The 20,894-nt window shown below is 42.7% G+C and overlaps 1 protein-coding gene across 12 annotated transcripts in view; it reads right to left on the reverse strand.

Moving 5' to 3' along the window:
• NPHP4 (nephrocystin 4) overlaps positions 1 to 20,894 on the reverse strand; it is a 165,689-nt gene that overhangs the window by 143,368 nt on the left and 1,427 nt on the right. For all 12 annotated transcript variants that reach the window (XM_060201322.1, XM_060201329.1, XM_060201323.1 and 9 more), the window contains 2 exons: positions 6,607 to 6,759; positions 2,794 to 2,946 (listed from right to left, as the gene is read on the reverse strand). In XM_060201322.1, coding sequence (XP_060057305.1) covers positions 2,794 to 2,946; positions 6,607 to 6,759 — 306 coding nt within the window. The remainder of the gene's footprint in view (positions 1 to 2,793; positions 2,947 to 6,606; positions 6,760 to 20,894) is intronic.

A 20,894-nucleotide genomic window follows, 5' to 3' on the forward strand; every position in this document is an offset into this window, starting at 1 on the left:
ACCTGTGGGGAGCCACATGTGCCCTCAAGGTTGCTATTGGCATGACCACAGAGTCTCTGTTCACAGACGGCCTTGCTTAAAAGTTAAGTTCCTGCTTCTTTACACCTTACAGTCTTTGTTCACAGACAAGATAAGTTACTGTCTCCCAATTCCACTTCCCCATGAATCACCCAGGACCTTCCAGATAATGGCTGATTACCATGACAACACACCACTTCAATCAACAGTCCCCAGCTGCTAACTCCCCCCCTTGCCCTGGCCTTAAAAACAGCACCTTTGGTGCTAATAAACAGACTTGATCAGAATCTTGACTTGTCTCATTTCTCTCCCGTCTTGTCCCCATTTTCCCTCCTGTCCTTGTCCTCACTCCCTCTCCTAGGTTAATCCACATTGAAGGTCCCGCGGGACAGGACAGGTATCCCATGTGACCACAGAGCAGCCTTGTACTGATTTTAGAGCATAATAACCTCCCTGAATATCTCTGAAACATTGCCAAAGGGGGAAATTCAGGCCCCTCTTAAACTTGGAGCTGAGAGAATCCACCAGAACACTGGCTGTGGAGTCAGGCTCCAGGTCCAAGCATCCACTCCCATATTTTTGGACCTTGTAACCTGCAGAGTCACTCTGGGGAGGACTTGAGCCAATTTTGTAGCCACAGAAACTCCCTGGAGGTATGAATGCTAAAACCCCAACCAACCCAGGAGGAAAGGTGCTGACTCTGGATGTTCCTTTCAAGCTAGGACTCACTGTAGCCAAGTGAACTTGCAGAGAGAGACCATGGGCCCTTCGCCCATAGGACCTGACTCTTTTTGGTCACCTTGAAGAAGGGACATATTCACACTGACTTCTAGAGGTAAACGGAGTGGGAGGACGATGCGAGGTAGAGGGAGATCATACAAGTGGGATCGGAATCCTTGAGCAGGTGAAGGCACAAAACCACCAACTTCACAGTACATTATCCTCACACTACTGTGCCCCCAGGCCTGGCCACACATTGCAAGGGAAACCCAGACAGCCCAGGCCAGGCATCAGCAACATCAGCCACAGGTCCTCCTGCGAGCCTTTTCCCGAGACTAGGAGTGACTTACTGCCAGTGCCAGGCAGGCGCTGTATGGGCTTGCCCATGTCAAACACATGGTCACAGCACAAAGACTCTTAAACAAGGTGGGCCAGAGAAGCAAGCACATGTTTGACACGTTTCAGCTCTGTGACACCTATCATGCCGAGGCTCTGTGTAACCTTACAGACCTCCAGATGGCACCTCCATCTCCTGCCATGCCAAGTAGTACACCAGTCAGAACCAATACACACCTCCACTCACAGCCCACAGTCCGCACCTCCACTCACTCATAATTCTGGGTAACAGCCACAAGCTCTCCCAGTCACCACAGCTGCACAGCCTCAGTCAGTGCAGTCCCAGGAGAAGGGGGACCTTTGTGTGCAAAGCTGTCTCTGAGGATGGCTATGTCACCACTGCCTAGATCATTCAGCTCCACAACTCTGGCTCCCTCAGAACTGACTCTCACACAAGAAAAAGCCTGTCAGGCAACGGAGAAGTATAGTGGTTGTGCAAAAAGGATTTTTGGGTATGAGGTTCTGAAATCCCAGGTTCAGTCCCTTGCACTACCATAAGCCAGAGCTGAACAGCACTCTGGTTGAAGAAATAATAATAGTAAGAATAAATCAGCACAGTATCACCCTCAAACAACTGCATGGGACCCACCCAGCTCTGTACCAGAGCCAAACCCCTCTGCAGGCTGCATGTACCCATCCTCCTGTATACACCAACAGATCCAAGATGCAATGAGCATACTCCACTGAAAGCCCTACTCCGTATCTCCCCCCCCCCCCAGCCTCCCTTTTCCTTCCTCCCTAACCCTCTCCTCCCCAAACTCCCTCCTCTCCATCTCATTATTCCCCTTCACCTTACTCCCCTGAAGCTTTCTCTCCCCATCCTCTACCTCCCCTCTCCCTCCCCAACCCCTGCATCCCCCTCCCCTGCCATATCGCTCCCCTTCCCTTTTTCAAGCTGGTGTCCCCCATCTTCTCATGGGTAGCAGTGTATTGGTTTCTCTTTAAGAACTTAACCACAATTTGTAACTTCTTTGTGTGTTACCCCAACAGACAAGGTGAGCACAATGCCTACCTCCCTCTCCAGGACCTGCTTGCACCACATGCAAGGCTAGTGGGTGGCAAGCACTGAGAATAAATGGGAAATACCCATTGGCAAGGCCAAGAGACACAGAGCTCCATGGGCAAACCCTGCCATGGGCCCACACCAGCACAGAAAGTGCCTAGCTAGAAACACAGGCAAGTCTGAACCTAGGCTCAGCTACCTCCTCCTACACAAGTCAAGTTCCTTCTATGTTTCCATATAAAAAGAAAGAGACACAGAAAGAAAAAAAGGACAGGAGAGGAGATGGGACAGTCAGATAAGATCAATCCTTTCCTCACTCTGTCCTTTGAAGGTGATAGGACCTCTGTGTCCCCCATGGAGACGCCCCCCCACCACCCCACCCCCCCCACCCCCCCAACCCCCCCCCCCCCCCCCCCGCACCCTCATCGTACACATTCATCTATTAGGGGAATTTGGCTTCCACATAAGAATCTGTATGGAAAAAAAAAAAAAAAAGAATCTGTATGGAAGTGAAGTGTCCACTTAGATGAACCTGGGAAGGACTGGAGCCCAGACCCTAAGAAACCTCTCCAATGCTACACTGCTCTGTGTATAGACCCTGTGATCACACACTCCCACTGTCCCCCATGAAGCAGGCTTATCCCACCACTACGCACCTCATTAAAGACCATTTTGGGTGGCTGACCAGAAAGCTTCTCAGCAAGCCTCACTGAAGTCTTCCAAGTCCTCCCGAAGAAGTGTCGGTAGGTGACATCAAAGAGCGACACACGCAGGTGGCACCCCACCTCTGACAGCACCTCCAGCACTCCCTAGGAAAAAGGAGGAAGTTACAAACCATCCAACAGGAGCTAGGGGACCCTCTGGTAGAACTGGTTATTTGGCCTATTTGGCTATTTGGCTATTTTGACCTCTCATTTCTGAATCAGCTCCTCCTGGGAAACCACCCTCTTTCAGAGAGTGGTCTCAGGGTGTCAGAACCTGCTAACTGATCAGAGCACTGCAGTCACCAAACACAGGCTTGAAAATGTCCCAGGGCCAATGAGACACAAGGAGCTGGGTGTACCGAAACTGACACACTTGACACCAGGAAGAGCCAAGCAAGTATAACCCAGATCACATGAGTTCCTGGATCCAGCCCACCTGAAGCACATTCTAGCTGTGGATCTGCCTACCCTGTTAGCTCCTGCAAGCTTAGGAGCAGCAGGGAGGCTACTTCCACCACCATATCAATGACAATGAGCCCTCCCCCACTCACTTAGCTTCAAGCCTCTCTCAGCCTCACCCTGGACTACCATCCTTTCCCTCAGCGTGCCATCACTCTGGTCCTGCCTCTCTAGGATCCTGAGGGACACAGGGGCTAAAAGAAGTGTGAAGGGGATTACAGCAGAGTGGGTTCCTGAAACGGGCAGACTGGCAGAAGCAGCATAGCCAAGGGATGAGAGCATCTTCTTTGTCCCTGGACCTGGGACAAGTCCAAACCTGTGCAGGGTCTGTCCTCATCCTCCCCACAGGGCTGGTCCTGTCCAGATTCCACCACTACTCCTTTCTCCCTCCTACCCCCATCTTCCCACTCCTCTCCACCCTTCTCCCCTGATCATCTTCCTATGCTTCCTCTAGGACCCTTCTCTTCTTCATAGTCCACCCACTCTTCCTCTTTATACCTTCGGCCTCCACCCCATCTTTCTCCTTCTTATACTCTTCTTCCTCAGATCCTTGTCATCCTCCTCGCTCCTCCTTCATTTCTTCATGCTCTTACCACCCTTCACCCCACCAAACACCCCACCTTCACCGCACGCACACACACACACACACACACACCACTATCATACTATGGAAGAGGTAACCAATCACCACTCAGAACCAAGGAACTCCTAAATCTCTTCCTGACATGAACTTCTTACAAGATCCTAAGAAATCCCTCCAACTCTATACAACTCTGTTTAAATCTACTCATATAAGCACTAGATCCACCCACCCCTCAACAGCAAAACTGAATGTTCCATGAAGACGGGACAGTCACATCTGTGTTCCCTACACAGCTCCAAACACACAACAGTGCCCAGTGAATATCAACTTAAACTTAAAGAACCACTTCAAAGTTATGAAATACAATGAATGTTTGGGGTAAATTTAAACAAAATTTGTGAGTGGAACAGTAAGAAAAACAAGCTACAAGTTAATAAAAGGCTCTGAGTCCAGAATAAGCCTGTAATGTTCTTAAACACCTTTCACAGGAAGTTCACTGTCATCTAAAGCTGTTAATGCTCAAAACAACTGAAACTGCATAGAATTGTAAGGCAACCTAAAATGAACTTTTTTTTAAAGATTTTTTTCAATATTTATTTATTCCCTTTTGTTGCCCTTGTTGTTTTATTGTTATAGTTATTATTGTTGTCGTTGTTGGATAGAACAGAGAGAAATGGAGAGAGGAGGGGAAGACAGAGAGGAGGAGAGAAAGATAGACACCTGCAGACCTGCTTCACCACTTGTGAAGCGACTCCGTGCTTCAGGTGGGGAGCCGGGGCTTGAACCCGGATCCTTATGCCGGTCCTTGCGCTTGGTGCCACCTGGGCTTAACCCGCTGCGCTACCACCCAACTCCCTAAAATGAGCTTTTTAAAGTTTTTTTCAATCAATGTTTCTTTGAAATGTCTCTAATTTTCATATTTAAATCAACTTTGCATTTCCACAATAAACCTCACCTGACCATAATAACCATCCTATATGGTTATTATATATATTTACATGTATGTATGTACACATATGACATTCTGTATACCTATACACAGGCATATATTTTTATTTATTTATTCATTAAGGATATAGGCAGAGAGAAAGCAAAGAACCAGACATCACTCTGGTATAAGTGCTGCCAGGGACTGAACTTCAGACCTCATGCTTGAGAGTCTAATGCTTTGCCCACTGTGCCACCTCACAGACCACAGACATATGTATTTGAAGGGGCATTATGTTGGCATTTATGAGGGACAGTGGTTTGGGTGTCACAGTAATGGTGACCTCAAAAATAAAATTTGTAAAGCATTCTTTCCTCCTCTGTTTTCAGAAAATGCTTGTCTAGACTTGCTGTGATTTCCTCCTTCAATATGTTATAAAATTCAATAGTAAAGATAGCAAGGTCTGGAGTTTTCTTTATGAAGAAGTTAATTGTGACTTCACTTTCCTTAATGAATATAAAGTGATTGAGATTCCCTTTTTGCAATGTTACTTTTGTTAGGCTGGGCTTATCAAGAAATGTATCCATTTCATCCAAGTCACCAGATCTATTGGCACATAAGTTGCACATAATATCTTAACCTTGCTTGATTGTTTGATATCTGTAGAGTGTGTGTTGAAGTTATTTCTTTCCTTCCTAATCTGTGTTTCCCCTCACATTTCCTGTGGTCACACTTGCTATGGGTGTGTGTGTGTGTGTGTGTGTGTGTGTGTGTGTGTGTGTGTGTCAATTTTACTTTTACTTTTTAGAGAACTAGGTCCTATTTTTGTTGGTTTCCTGTATTATTTTTCCTGTATATTTCTGCTCATATGTTTACTATTCCCTTCTATTGACTTATAGTTTAATTTGTTCTTTTTCTCTAAATTCTTGAGAAGGAAGATAAAGTCACTGATTTTAAACTCTTCTCCTTCTTCTTTAACCAGAGCACTGCTCAGCTCTGGTTTATGGTGGTGGGGGAAGGGGGGGATTGAATCTGGGACTTTGGAGCCTCAGGTATGAATATCTCTTTGCATAACCATTACACCATCTACTCTCCACCCCAAAGCCTTTCTTCTTTTCTAAGAAAGTAACTCAAAGCTGCAAGTTTCCCTCAAAGTATTGCATGAGCTGTATCCCATAATTCTGATATGTTCTTCCATCCCTCAATTCAAATTATTTTTTAACTTTCCTATAAGTTCTTCTTTGGCCCTTGGTCAAACTGTCTACTAATTTAGGACTCTCCGAGTACAACATAGTATCCAGTGGACATAATCATCTTTATCAGTTCAATCCTTTTAGTTAACTTGTCTTTATGGTTCAACCTGTGCCATGTACAAATGTGAAAAGAACTTAACATTCTTTTTTTTTTTTTAGAACAATGATGACATCAATAACAAGGACAACAAAAAGGGAATAAATAAATATTTTTAAAAATTAAAAAAAAAGAAAGAACCCAGGCAATTCAAGTACTTGGGCTTCTTATTGCTCCATTATTATGTGCAACTCCATATTATATGCAACTTATGTGCCAGTAGATCTGGTGACTTCTGTGCACAGAAAGAAGCCTTTACCCAGTGTCAAAAGTGCTGACCCAGTCACTGGATCATGTTTCTTTTTGTTGATAGGTCACTTCGCCTCCAAATACTACCATGACTCCAGGAAAGGGATACAGTGGTAAGACTTAAAAGAAAACCAGCAGCTTCTCAGCAATGGACAATGACAATGTGCATGTGGTGAGAAAACACAAACTCTTTTACCTGCTTCCGAAGTGGCCCATCAAGTGACTTCAGGAGACACTGAAATGCTGCTGACTCCTTCAGAGGCTGGCGAGCCCTCTGTGGGTGGGGAGGAACCAGTGCATTTTGCTCAAAAGTCTGATGCCACTCATTCATCCTGCAATCTGAGGTTACCTACACCATTGGTGTTGGAAAAAAAATAAATAATTCAAGTTAGAAGGGCAACTGTGCTCTGAGCAATTCTGGAAGTTCCCTACCCCCACTCAATCCCAGAGGAACCATCATTCAGAAACCCACCTTCTGCAACTCTCCCCTCCTGACCCCAGCACAGAAGTCTGTGTTGCTAGCTTGTACTCATGCTCTTGCTTTGATAGGTGTGCCTATATCCCTCTAGAGTAACTTTGTCCCCTTCTTATGAGTCAACCAAAGCATAGCTGGGCTGGCCTGAGCTGACTGAGGGACAGGCACTTGCAGCTATGGATTGAGAGCAGCATATAAAAGCAGCAGACCTTAGAGACTGAGATTTTATAGAGGGGACAGGATAGTGTAGCCAGTAAGAAGCAAATCTCAGAGCTGCTGCTGGCTCTCTGCAGCCCTTGGAGAACATGTCATTGGCCTGAAGGTGCCAGGGACCACCTTGCATGAAGCTACCCTGAGACATACATGAAAAAAAGCAGACAGAATAAAAACAAGCACAGAGGATATCATTGGGGGACCAGGCGGTGGCACACCTCATTGAGTGCATACATTACAATGCACAAGGATCCAGGTTCAAGGCCCTGGTCCCCACCTGCAGGGGGAAAGCTTCATGAGTAGCGAGGCAGAGCAGCAGGTATCTCTGTCTTTCTCCCTCTCTATCTAGCCCTCTCTCTCAATTTCTCCCTATCTCTATCCAATAATAAATAAATAAATAAATAAATAATATTAAAAAGAAAGAGAGAGAAAGATAATATCACTGGGAGTCCTGGCACTAGGGGACTCTAGAGCCAGTCACCCAGGACAGTTGAGCCCCATGAGCCAAGTCCTATTGCTAAAAGCCAATGGAGACAGGCTGCGAGTATCCCAGGCTTCACAGTGGCCATGTTCACTAAAGAAGTGATGTGGGGTGGCTTAGTGAATAGAGTGCATATTTGACATGCTTGAGGCCCCATGTTCCATCCTGGCATGGCACACAACCCTAGCAGTGCCCAAGGATGTGTATGTGCCAATAAATAAAATAATAAATAAGTCCCCACCTGCAAGGGGGAAGCTCCACAAGTGGTGAAGTAGTGTTGCAAGTGTCTCTCTTTCTCTCCCTTTCTCTATCTCCCCTTCCATTTCAATTTCTGTCTCTATTAAAGAAAACACTTAAATAATAATAAAATAATAATAATAATAGCCACCAGGATTAGTAGGTGTTGTGACACAGCCCTTGAATAGAACTTTGGGACTCAATTAGCATATGGCTGAACTGTCAGAATGTAATTAGCATACAGCTGACATCAGGCTGACAGACTTAAGTAAACCAAGTTATTTAACTTCCAGGTGGCCGGAAGTCATCTTTTTTCCTCTGGCTCCTTCTCCTGCTCAATGGCAGGCTGGCTCGACTTCCTAGGACCCACCAAGCTGCCTATCCCAGGAGACAACATGTAGAACTGAACTTTGGTAACTTATGGATTCACAGGCGTGGCCTACTCTTACTTCTGCTGATAACTGCCTATCTTGCTGTACCTAAAATATACCATTGGGGGGGGATGGCTAGATAGCATAATGGTTATGCAAACAGACTCTCATGCCTGAGGCTCCATCAAGTCCCAGGTTCAATCCCCTGCACCACCATAAACCAGACCTGAGCTGGTTAAAAAAAAATATATATATATATATATGTGTGTGTGTGTGTGTGTGTGTGTGTGTGTGTGTGTATGACATTCCATACTGCTGTACCACCATGTAATAAGCCTTGATTGTTTTTAAACCCATGACAAGCCATGCTCCCATGAAGTATTTTTATTTTTTAAATACAACATATGATGCCCAACGTGGGGCACAAACCCATGACCCTGAGATTAAGAGTTTCATACTCTACTGACTGAGCTAGTTGGGCAAAAAGGTTGGACTTCCGGCCTCCTGGAAGTTTTTTTTTAAAAAAAAAAAAAAGCACTTGGTTGTTTTAAATATAATAATGAAGGCCATTTGCAAAGAAATTGCAAGGTGAATCTCAAATAATGATTTAATTATAAGATATCTGGAGAGGACAGATATTCAAAACCTCTCTTAACCAAATGCCCACTCTGTAAAAGAGGATTTTAATTGGGCAATCACTTGAAATTCCTCCTCCCCCCCCCATGGGTGTTTCTCTCATAAAATTTTATAGCAATGAATTGTGGCAAATGGATGTTTCTCACATCCCTCAGTTTGATAAACTTAAATTTGTTCCTATCTCTATGGACATTGTTACAGGCTTGTTTTTTTTTGGGGGGGAGGGGGGCTTTAAAAATTTTTTAATTTAATTTTATTGTATTTATAAAAAGGAAACACTACCCAACACACCCATCCAAAAAGATCTGTGTACACATATGTTCTTGGCAGCACAGTTTGTAATAGCCAAAACCTGGAAGCAACCCAGGTGTCTAACATCAGATGAGTGGCTGAGCAAGTTGTAGTATATATACACAATGGAATACTACTCAGCTATAAAAAATGGTGACTTCACCGTTTTCAGCCGATCTTGAATGGACCTTGAAAAATTTATGTTAAGTGAAATAAGTCAGAAACAGAAGGATGATATGGGATGATCTCACTCTCAGGCAAAAGTTGAGAAATAAGATCAGAAAAGAAAACACAAGTAGAACCTGAACTGGAATTGGCGTATTGCACCAAAGTAAAAGACTCTGGGGCGGGTGGTGGGGAGAATACAGATCCAAGAAGAATGACAGAGGACCTAATGGGGGTTGTATTGTTATATGGAAAACTGGGAAATGTTATGCATGTACAAACTATTGTATTTACTGTTGAATGTAAAACATTAAATCCCCAATAAAAAAATAATAAAAAAAGGAAACACTCACAAAACCATAGGATAAAGGGGTACAACTCTGTTACAGGCTTTATACATGTCACTTGTCACACAGAAATCCATGTTTGTGAACACGTTCTCTGCCTTTGCTGCTAAAGTTATTCCTAATAATAGAAGACTGACCATGGCACTGAATATGTTTCCAGATTGTGGTTTATTTCATCTAAGCATGTAATTGCATGACTTACTACTCCACTAGATGAGTAATTGTGGAACACTATAATGCACCCTTAAAGGGCATATTCGCAATCATGAACAGGAGAATACAGACAGCTTTATATATTTTTAAATTTTTGTACTGTATAATTCTAATTAGCTGCTAAACGTTAATTTTCTCAATAGATCTCCTATTCTTTCTCCAGCGGATGCCTTGTGATTTGTTTAGACTCTTTGTGATTGATGTCAGTATGATTACTAACTTAAAGTCTAGAGTATGTCTGGCTTTAGTTTGTCAATCACAGGTCTTGTTTGGACCCATGCTGAGCAATTAAACCTTACTCCTCACAAGAACACAATGGGCTGAAGCCTGGATTGTAGCACTCCAATATCCTGGATACACCATGATCCTCACACCCATGACCTGAACTCTAGGCTACGTCTGTTAGTCTCTGATTGAACTTCCAATTAGTGCTGGGCCACTTCTGGGTTAGACACAGATGAAGAGACCACAGGTCCAGCATACAGATTCATAGAACCTTCATCTGATACTGTTACGTGACCACATTTTTGGGGGGTGAAGTCAGGGCCTGCAGAGGGAAACCTCAAAGCACAGACACTGATATCTTGTCCATGTTTAGACTAAGAAGTGGAAAACTGTTGTGACACAGCCCTTGAATAGGCCTTTGGGACTTGATTAGCATCCAGCTGAGGCTGAACTGTCAGAATGCAATTAGCATACAACTAACATCAGGCTGACAAACTTATGTAAACCAAGTTATTTAACTTCCAGGTGGGTGGAAATTCAGCCCTTTTTTCCCTGGCTCCTGCTCACAGGCAGGCGGGCTCTGCTTCCCAGGACCCAAAAAGCTGCCTATCTTGGGAGGCAACACGTGGAGCTGAACTTTGGTAACATAGGGATTCACAGGAGTGGCCTACTTTTATTTCTGCGGATAATCAACTATCTTGCTGTACCTAAAATACACTGTTCCATACTGCTGTTAGCACTATGGAACACCTTGACTGTTTTAAACCTTCGTGGAACTGCACTCCCATGAAGTCTTCTTAGTTTTTTAAGTACAGTAGATAGGTTCATTGTGCAAGCACCAAGCTCCAGCAATAACCCAGGTGGCAATTAAAATAATAATCATAATAAAGAATGACAATACTAAATTTGTTGTTTTCCTTCTTTTTTATTAATTTATTTCTTTACTGGGGAATTAATGTTTTACATTCAACAGTAAATACAATAGTTTGTACATGCATAACGTTCCTCAGTTTCCCATTTAACAATACAACCCCCACTATGTCATTTATCATCCTTCATGGACCTGTATTCTCCCCACCCACCCACCCACCCCAGAGTCTTTTACTTTGGTGCGATATGCCAATTATATTTCAGGTTCTACTTGTGTTTTCTTTTCTGAACTTGTTTTTCAACTTTGGCCTGAGAGTGAGATCATCCCATATTCATCCTTCTGTTTCTGACTTATTTCACTCAATATGATTTTTTCAAGGTCCATCCAAGATCAGCTGAAAACGGTGAAGTCACCATTTTTTACAGCTGAGTAGTATTCCATTGTGTATATAGACCACAACTTGCTCAGCCACTCATCTGTTGTTGGACACCTGGGTTGCTTCCAGGTTTTGGCTATTACAAACTGTGCTGCCAAGAACATATGTGTGCACAGATCTTTTTGGATGGATGTATTTGGGTTCCTTAGGATATATCCCCAGGAGAGGAATTGCAGGGTCATAGGGTAGGTCCATTTCTAGCCTTCTGAGAGTTCTCCAGACTGTTCTCCAGAGGTTGGACCAACCCACCAGCAGTGTAGGAGGGTTCTTTTAACCCCACAACCTCTCCAGCATTTGCTGCTGTTACCTTTTCTGATGTATGACATTCTCACAGGAGTGAAGTGGTATCTTGTTGTTGTCTTGATTTGCATTTCTCTGACAATAAGAGACTTGGAGCATTTTTTCATGTGTTTCTCAGCCTTTTGGATCTCTTCTGTGGTGAATATTCTGTCCAAGTCCTCCCCCCATTTTTGGATGGGGTATTTGTTGACTTGTTGTTGAGTCTGGCAAGCTCTTTATATATGTTGGTTATTAAACTCTCATCTGATGTATGGCATGTAAAGATCTTCTCCCATTCTGTGAGGGGTCTCTTGGTTTGGGGAGTGGTTTCTTTTGCTGTGAAGAAGCTTTTTAAGTTGATGTAGTCCCATAGGTTTATACATGCCTTAGTCTTCATTGTAATTGGATTTGTTTCACTGAAGATGTCTTTAAAATTTATGCGGAAAAGAGTTCTGCCAATATTTTCTTCTAAGTTATCTGATAGTTTCTGGTCTAACATCCAAGTCCTTGATCCACTTGGAATTTACTTTTGTATTTGGTGAAATACAGTGGTTCAGTTTCATTCTTCTGCATGTTGCAACCCATTGTTTCCAACACCATTTGTTGAAGAGACTCTGCTTTCCCCATTTAATAGTCTGAGCCCCTTTGTCAAAGATTAGATGTCCATAGGTGTGGGAGCTCACTTCTGGGCTCTCAATTCTATCCCACTGGTCAGTGTGTCTATTCATGTTCCAGTACCAAGCAGTTTTGATGACAATGGCCCTATAATACAATTTGAGATCTAGGAGTGTAATGCCTCCGGTTCTGTTCTTTTTTCTCAAGACTGTTTTGGCAATTCTAGGTCTTTTCTGCTTCCAGATAAACATTTGAAACATTTGTTCTATTCTCCTAAAAAAATGTGCTTGGGATCTTGATGGGGATAGTATTAAATTTGTAGATGGCTCTGGGTAGTATATTCATTTTGATGATGTTAATTCTACCAACCCATGAACATGGAATATCTTTCCACTTCTTTGTGTCTTTTTCAATTTCCTTGAATTGTGACTCATAATTTTCAGTATACAAGTTTTTCACTTCTTTGGTTAGGTTTACTCCTAGATATTTTATTGTTTTTGTTGCTATAGTAAAAGGAATTGATTTCTAGATTTCAATTTCTTCTAGCTTAGTGTTTGCATAGAGGAATGCCACTGACTTTTGAATGTTAATTTTATAGCCTGACACCTTACTGTATTGCCTGATGATTTCCAAAAGCTTCTTGCTGGATTCCTTAGGTTTTTCTATGTATACTATCATGTCATCTGCAAATAAGGAGAGTTTGACTTCTTCTCTTCCAATCTATATCCCTTTAATTCCTTGCTCCTGCCTGATTGCTATGGCAAGAACTTCCAACACTATGTTAAATAGTAATGGTGATAGTGGGCAGCCCTGTTTAGTACCTGATCTGAGTGGAAATGCTTCCAGTTTTTCACCATTGAGTATGATGTTGGCTGTAGGTTTGCTATATATAGACTCCACTATCTTCAGGAATTTTCTGTCTTTTCCCATTTTTTGTAGTGTTTTGATCATAAAGGGATGTTGGATTTTGTCAAAGGCTTTCTCTGCATCTATTGATATGACCATGTGATTTTTGGTCTTGCTTTTGTTGATGTGGTGGATCACATTGATTGATTTACGTATATTAAACCAAGCTTGCATGCCTGGGATAAACCCCACTTGGTAATGATGAACAATATTTTTGATATACTGCTGTATCCGGTTGGCTAGAATTTTGTTCAGTATTTTAGCATCTATGTTCATCAGAGATATTGGTCTGTAGTTTTCTTTTTTGGTTGTGTCCCTGTCTGCTTTTGGTATCTGAGTGATGTTGGCTTCATAGAAGCTGGCAGGGAGTATTCCAGTGTCTTCAATCTTCTGGAAGACTTTGAAAAGTAGAGGTATTAGTTCTTCTTTGAAGGTTTTGTAGAATTCATTTGTAAAACCATCTGGTCCAGGACTTTTATTCTTGGGGAGATTTCTGATAACTGTTTCAATTTCATTGGCTGTGATGGGCCTGTTCATGTTATCCGCTTCCTCTTTACTTAGTTTTGGAAGTTGGTAGGTATCTAGGAAATCGTCAGTTTTTTCCAGGTTCTCTAGCTTGGTGGCATATAGTTGTTCATAGAAGCCTCGCATGATATGTTGAATTTCTGCAGTGTCTGTTGTGATATCTCCTCTTTCATTTACTATCTGATTTATTTGGGTCTTCTCCCTTTTTGGTTTTGTGAGTCTGCCTAAAGGTTTGTCGATTTTGTTCACTCTTTTGAAGAACCAACATTTACTTTCATTGATCTTTTGTATGGTTTTCTTATTGTCAATGTTATTTATTTCTGCCCTAACTTTAGTGACTTCTGTCCTTCTGGTTGCTTTAGGGTTCCTTTGTTGTTCTTCTTCTAGGTCTTTAAGATGTGCAATCAGGCTGTTTATTTGTGCTTTTTCTTGTTTCCTAATGTGTGCTTGTATAGCTATGAACTTCCCTCTCAGTACTGCCTTAGCTGTGTCCCAAATATTTTGACAGCTTGTGTCTTCATTTTCATTGAAGTCTTGAAACATTTTGATTTCTTCCTTGATTTCCTTTTTGACCCAGAGGTTGTTAAGAAGTGTCCTACTGAGCTTCCACATTTTGGAACTATTACTAATTTTTTGTTGATTGTTAAGTGTTAGTTTCATTCCACTGTGGTCTGAGAAGGTGCTTGGGATGATTTCAATGCTCTTGAATTGGCTGATGCTATCTTTGTGGCCTAATATATGGTCTATCCTTGAGAATGACCCATGTGGATTTGAGTAAAATGTGTATTCCAGTTTCTTGGGATGAATGACTCTGAAAATGTCCAACAGTTCTAGTTTATCTATCTCTTCATTTAGCTCCCTTATGTCTTTATTGATTTTCTGCCTGGATGATCTGTCCAGTTGAAAGAGTGGGGTGTTGAAGTCCCCTACTATGACTGTCTTGCTGTTAATATATTGCTGTAGCTCTTTCAGTAGACATTTGATGTATTTAGATGGCTTCTCATTGGGTGCATAGATGTTAATAATTGTTAAGTCCTCTTGATTGACTGATCCTCTGAGCATTAAGTAGTGTCCATTCCTATCTTTTTTAATCTTATCTATTTTAGAGTCTATCATGTCAGATATCAGAATAGCTGTTCCTGCCTTTTTTTGTGGGCCATTGGCTTGTATGATAGTTTTCCATCCTTTCACTTTAAGTCTGTGTTTGTCTTGTTGATTTAGGTGGGTTTCCTGTAGACAGCATATTGTTGGGTTGTATTTTCTGATCCAATTCCTACTCTGTGTCTTTTAATAGGTGAATTCAGGCCATTGACATTTATTGATATCAAAGATTGAAGATATTTTAACGCTATTCTTGTAGAGTTTTAGAGTGTTCTGATATATGTCTTATTTATGATGGTCTGACTGTGTATAGAAGACTTTTCAGAACTTCTTTCAGGGCAGGCTTGGTGATAGTTGATTCCTTCAACTGTTGCTTGTCTGAGAAGGTTTTGATGCCTCCATCTAGTCTGAATGACAGTCTAGCAGGATATAGTATTCTTGGTTGAAAGCCTTTCTCATTGAGCACTCGATAGATATCCTGCCATTCTCTTCTGGCCTGTAGTGTTTGTGTGGAGAAGTCTGCTGCAGCTAATCTTATGGGTTTTCCTCTGTAGGTGACTCTTTGTTTTTCTCTTACAGCCTTTAGGATCCTTTCTTTATCCTTATTCCTTTCCATTCTAAATATGATGTGTCTTGGTGTCTTTAAGTCTGGGTTAATTCTGTCTGGGACCCTCTGGACTTCTTGAATCTTTATGTCTTTGATGTTGTCTAGACTAGAGAAGTTTTCAGCTATTATGGCCTGAAGAATGCTTTCTTCCTCTCCCTCTCTTTCTTCCTCTGGTAAGCCAATAATGCGTATATTGTTTCTTTTGACGTCATCCCATAGGACTCTGTTGTTGTTTTCAGCATCTCTTAATCTCTTTTTGAGATCTCTTGCTTCTTTTTTAGTTGTCTCTAATTCATCCTCAATCTTACTAATTCTGTCTTCAGCCTCATTGACTCTATTCTCTCTGCCCTCTACTGTTTTCTGGAGTTCATCTATTTTGTTGCCATGTTCTGATACTGTTTTAGCTTGTTCAGCTAGTTGTGTTCTTAGCTCAGCTATTTTTAGCTTTCAGCTCTCTAATAACTTTGAGATAGTTAGTGTTTTCTTCCAGAGTCTCATTTGTTCCTGTATTTCTGATTACAATTCTTTCAAACTCTTTACTAACTCCTGTGATTATTTCCTTAGCTAATGTTTGGATGTTGAACTCGTTATTTTGTGCTTCACCCTTTGGGGGGCTTTTAGCTGGACTGTAGTCCTGGTTAGTTTTTCCAGTATTTCTTCTTGTTGGTTTACCCATTTTTGTATATTATGTTATGAGTTCCCTCTCTTAGTACTTTTCAGATTACTGATCACTATTTCCTGGATTGACTTGTGTCTAAGTAAGGTAATTACAGGTTCACAGTGGTGGAAGTTAACAGTTGTTTCAATAGTATTTTAATCCCTGAGTTGGAGCTCAGTGGTAAAAGCCTCTTTTTTTTTTTCTTCTCTGTAGGCTATGGGAGCCTGAGGGCTTCTAACTATAAGTAGGCTTCTTAACTTAATAACTGACTCCTAACCAAGAGATAAGGCAGGGTGTGGCAGAGATGGTCCGGTGGTTATGCAAAGAGACTTTCACAGCCCCACAGCTATGCCACCGAGGTATAGGTCTTCTCCTGAATTTAGATCTCTGCCTCTGCTCCAGAGTTTGAGGGCAATAACAATGGAGACTCAGAGTTGCACTTGGTGAGTCTCTGGGGAGTCCTCTCCTCCCTTCAGCTATCCCCTTGTTGGTGGAACAGACTGGAGGTGTTGCCTCAACTGATAGACCGTCGGACTGTTACCAGCCACTTAATCTCTCCCTAGGCTACTCTCTGTCACCAGCCACGTGTGTTTGCACTCACCAGTGATTTGGTGGGTTTCTGTAGTCGTTCTAGTCCTGTCTTGTTTCAGTCCCAGGTGGTCTCCTTTGGTATTCCTAGTTGATCTGGGAGAGTAGAGGAGAGAAAGAGATCTGCTGCTGCTCGTAGCCCCGCCTCCAGAAGTCTGCCTTTTGCATGTTTTCTAATCCAACAACACTTTGTGTACTAAGAAATGAAGGAGTTAAGAGACAAACCACATTTATTCAGACCTGGCTACTCTTCAGATAGTTCCTCTAATGTAAAGGAAGCATGTTGTCTCAAAGCAAAGATGTATTTTAATAAATGAGCTTTAAGGGAGTCAGGCGGCAGCACAGAGAGTCAGGCAGCAGCGCAGCAGGTTAAGTGCATGTGGCACAAAGCCCAAGGACTGGCATTAAGAATCCCGGTTTGAGCCCCGGCTCACCACCTGCAGAGGAGTCGATTCGCAAGTGTTGAGGCAGGTCTGCAGGTGTCTGTCTTTCTCTCCCTCTGTCTTCCCCTCCTCTCTTCCATCTCTGTCTGTCCTATCCAACAACAACAACATTAATAACAACAATAGTAACTACAACAATAAAACAACATAGGCAACAAAAGGGAATAAAATTTAAAAAAAAAAAAAAAGAGCTTTAAGAAAGAGGCAAGGATCCCAGTTTGAGCCCCCAGCTCCCCACCTGCAAAGAAGTCACTTCACAGGCGGTGAAGCAGGTCTGCAGGTGTCTATCTTTCTCTCCCCGTTTTCCCTTCCACTCTCCATTTCTCTCTGTCCTATCCAACATCAATGACATCAATAACAACAATAATAACTACAACAATAAAACAACGAGGGCAAAAGGGAATAAATAAATAAATAGATAGATAAATAAATGAGAGAGGCAGGGAGTATGGATCAACCTGTCAACGCCCATGTTCAGTGGGGAAGCAATTACAGAAGCCAGACCTTCCACATTCTACACTCCATAATGATCCTAAGTCCATACTCCCAGAGAGTTAAAGAACAGGAAAGCTATCAGGGGAGGGGACAGGATATGGAGTTCTGGTGGTGGACTTGCCAGTGTTTCCATTTTACAAATAAAAAGAAGGAAGGAAGGAAAGAAGGAAATGAAGAAAGAAAGAAAGAGAGAGAGAGAGAAAGAGAGAGAGAGAAAGAAAATGAAATACAAAAACAAACAAACACTTTGATGAAAATTCACATTTGGGAATCTGTATTCTCCACAGAGAGCCTGACACTTTCTTACATCTGACAGACATAAGGGGTTATTGAAATTGTGATTAAAGACTGGGGAGATAACACTGTTGTTATAAAGAAAGGTCTTCATGCCTATGGGACCAAAAGTTCCAGGTTCAAACCCCTACACCACCAGAAGCCTGAGCTGCACAGAGCTCTGGTGAAAAGAAAAAAAGATTAAATGTGTCAATGTTTGGAAGATCTACGTAACTCAGAGCCAATATTTTCAAAGTAAACAAGACATAATGATACCAACTTCCACCTGAGTGAAAGTCCCACCCACAGTGGAAGACAGACCAAAGGGCCTTAGCACTACAAGATGAAAGCTCACTAACTTGAGTGTCAAACTCCACACTACAATAAACCTCTCAAACTGCCACCTATTGAGTTCTTCAATAGTGCCACAAGAGAGTGTCCAATTACCTTAGAGACCTCCTCTATCAGGGTGTCTCTGGGTTTCCTCCAAACACTTCCATCAGAACAGCATCTTGCAGCAAGCTGGACACAGGAACAGAGGTGAGACCCTCTAATAAGCCCACAGGACAGAGACTTGCAAAAAATACAAAACAATCCCACTGCTCTTACCAATTTTTTGTTTGTTTGTTTTGTTTTGGAAAGCATAGTGGTTTTAATAAAAATATTTTTTATGCTAACATGTAACATGTCTTTGTGGTTACTGTTGTTGTTGCTTTGCCCCCAGAGTTACTACGGGGGTGGGGGATGTCCAGTGCCTAGATAACTCCATCATTCCTGGTGACCTTTTCTTTTCTTTCCTCCAGATAGAGGGGAAGAGATAGGGAGATACAGAATGGAAAAGAAAGGAAAGACAACACAGCACAGATCCATTGATCATGAAGCTTATTCTCTGCAGACACTCCCATGTGGTGGCCTGGGACTCAAACCCAGATTTTCATTCATGGTAAAGGTCTGCACGATACCAAAGTGAGTTCTCTCCCAGCCCTTTTTTTTTTTTTTCTTATAGTTGTTAGTTTCTTTTTTTCTTTTTGGTGCTGAGTTTCACAAATCTGAGACTAACTTTTTATCAAAAAAAAAAAAAAAAGAAAAGCAAAGAGAAAAAGACAGCATTGTACTGCTCCAGATCCATGCTGCTTCCTCCACTGCCATGAGGTGTCAGGCTTGAATGCAGGGTCTCCCACAAGGCAAGGCCTGACCATCACCTAAATGCAGGGCTACATGCCCAGGAGGGATCCTGGGAGGCTCACTGATGCCTGACCACCACCTATGTGGCTCATGTGCCTCCATATCACAGCCCTGGGTCACCTGTCTTGTACTGATCTGTCTTACCAGTTCACACCAGAACTCAATAAGCATTCACACAGTCAAACTGAAATTTCAAAAATGCTGGCTCCCAGGTATTTTTTTCAGAGAAATTACATTTTTGTTGAATTTCTTTAGGCAATTATGACATTGATTGACATGAAGTGTCATTAGACCACAGACTTACCTGCAGAGGAAGTCCTTTCTGCCTTGGGAACCTTGGGAGAGTGCATGCCCTGAGATATCCTCCACACCTCTCTCTGCTCTGTGGCAACAGTCCTCCAGTTCCAGACTATACCTCTATAAGCTACCACAGATTCCTGACCCAGTACTATCTTCCCCATCTCTGGGCAAACACTGAAGCCAATATACTGGCAAATGTTGAAGATGTTCCCAAAGTTTACACTCCCTCTGGCCACAGTCTCACCAAACTGCCCTGTGGTCCCAGCAGGGCACCCTAGGAAGAAAGGTATCTGCTCTCTACTGGGAGTTGGGCAGTAGCACAGTGGGTTAAGCGCAGGTGGCGCAAAGCGCAAGGACCAGCATAAGGATCCTGGTTTGAGTCCCCAGCTCCCCACCTGCAGGGGAGTCGCTTCACAAGCAGTTCTACAGGTGTCTATCTTTCTCTCCCCCCCACCCACGTCTTCCCTCCTCTTTCCATTTCTCTCTGTCCTAGCCAACAATAATAACAACAATAAAACAAGGGCAACAAAAGTGAATGAATAAATAAATATTAAAAAAAAAAAAAAAAAAGAAAAAGAACAGGTCAACCAACCTAAACAGAGGTCTGCACTGGAGGGGGTGAGTGGAGGAGAAGTGACAGCTGAGACGGCTTTTAGGGATGAGAGTTCAGACAGCCAGAGGTGTTAGGACAGTATGGGAGCTAGAGCCTTGGTAACTAGGGGAGGTGAGACAACCTGTGGGTAACAACTTTCCCCCTTCCACAACATCTCCAGGATGCCACCCCCCACCCTGCCCTTCTCAGCCATATCAGACACCACCTTCCTCACTCCCTCTAAACTCACACACTGGATAATTCCCTCTCATCCTTCAGGAGCCCAATCCAGTGCCACCTCTTCTGGAGATGTGACCCATTTACTCATCCCCTGAATGGTGCCCCACATGGGATCCTGTCACAGGAGAGTTACCACACTTCATCATTACCATCAAGGTTGCTGCTGTCTTACAAGACTAGATCACCTGGGAAAATCTTTCCATGGCTAAGCAAAACATTAAGTTTGGCTGTAGAGAGATTAAGAAATCAGTGGAGGCTGACAGGGCAGGGGCACAAAAATGGTGGTATACAACTCCATTATCTCATAGTCTTATGTCACTAACTTAAAAATGAAGATGTCAGCAGTGGTAGTGGAGCAGACTTTAGGACTAGATGAACAAAGCAGAGAAAATTAGGAGGGTTCCATATTTTGAGCACAAGAAAGGATACAATGTGCTGGATGGGAGTCACAGAAAGTATACCAGTAAAAATGGGTGGGGAAGGGGCGCACTGGTTCAGGACCAGGCCAAGATTGCTCTTCTTTGACTTCAGTAAAGTCTTTTAACTCCACTGTGTGTTTTTTCCATCTGCCAAATGAAAAGCTATGATTTTCTTTGAGGTCTTTGCTTCTGAATACCTAGTGAACAAGCATTTACCCAGTAGTGGTTCTGTTCCAGTACAAATAGTGGGGAAGAAGATGCTCCAACACTTTGTCTTCAAGAACCTGAAAATCCACT

The sequence above is a fragment of the Erinaceus europaeus genome, chromosome 11 (assembly GCF_950295315.1).
Source record: "Erinaceus europaeus chromosome 11, mEriEur2.1, whole genome shotgun sequence".
NCBI classification, from domain to species: Eukaryota; Metazoa; Chordata; class Mammalia; order Eulipotyphla; family Erinaceidae; genus Erinaceus; species Erinaceus europaeus.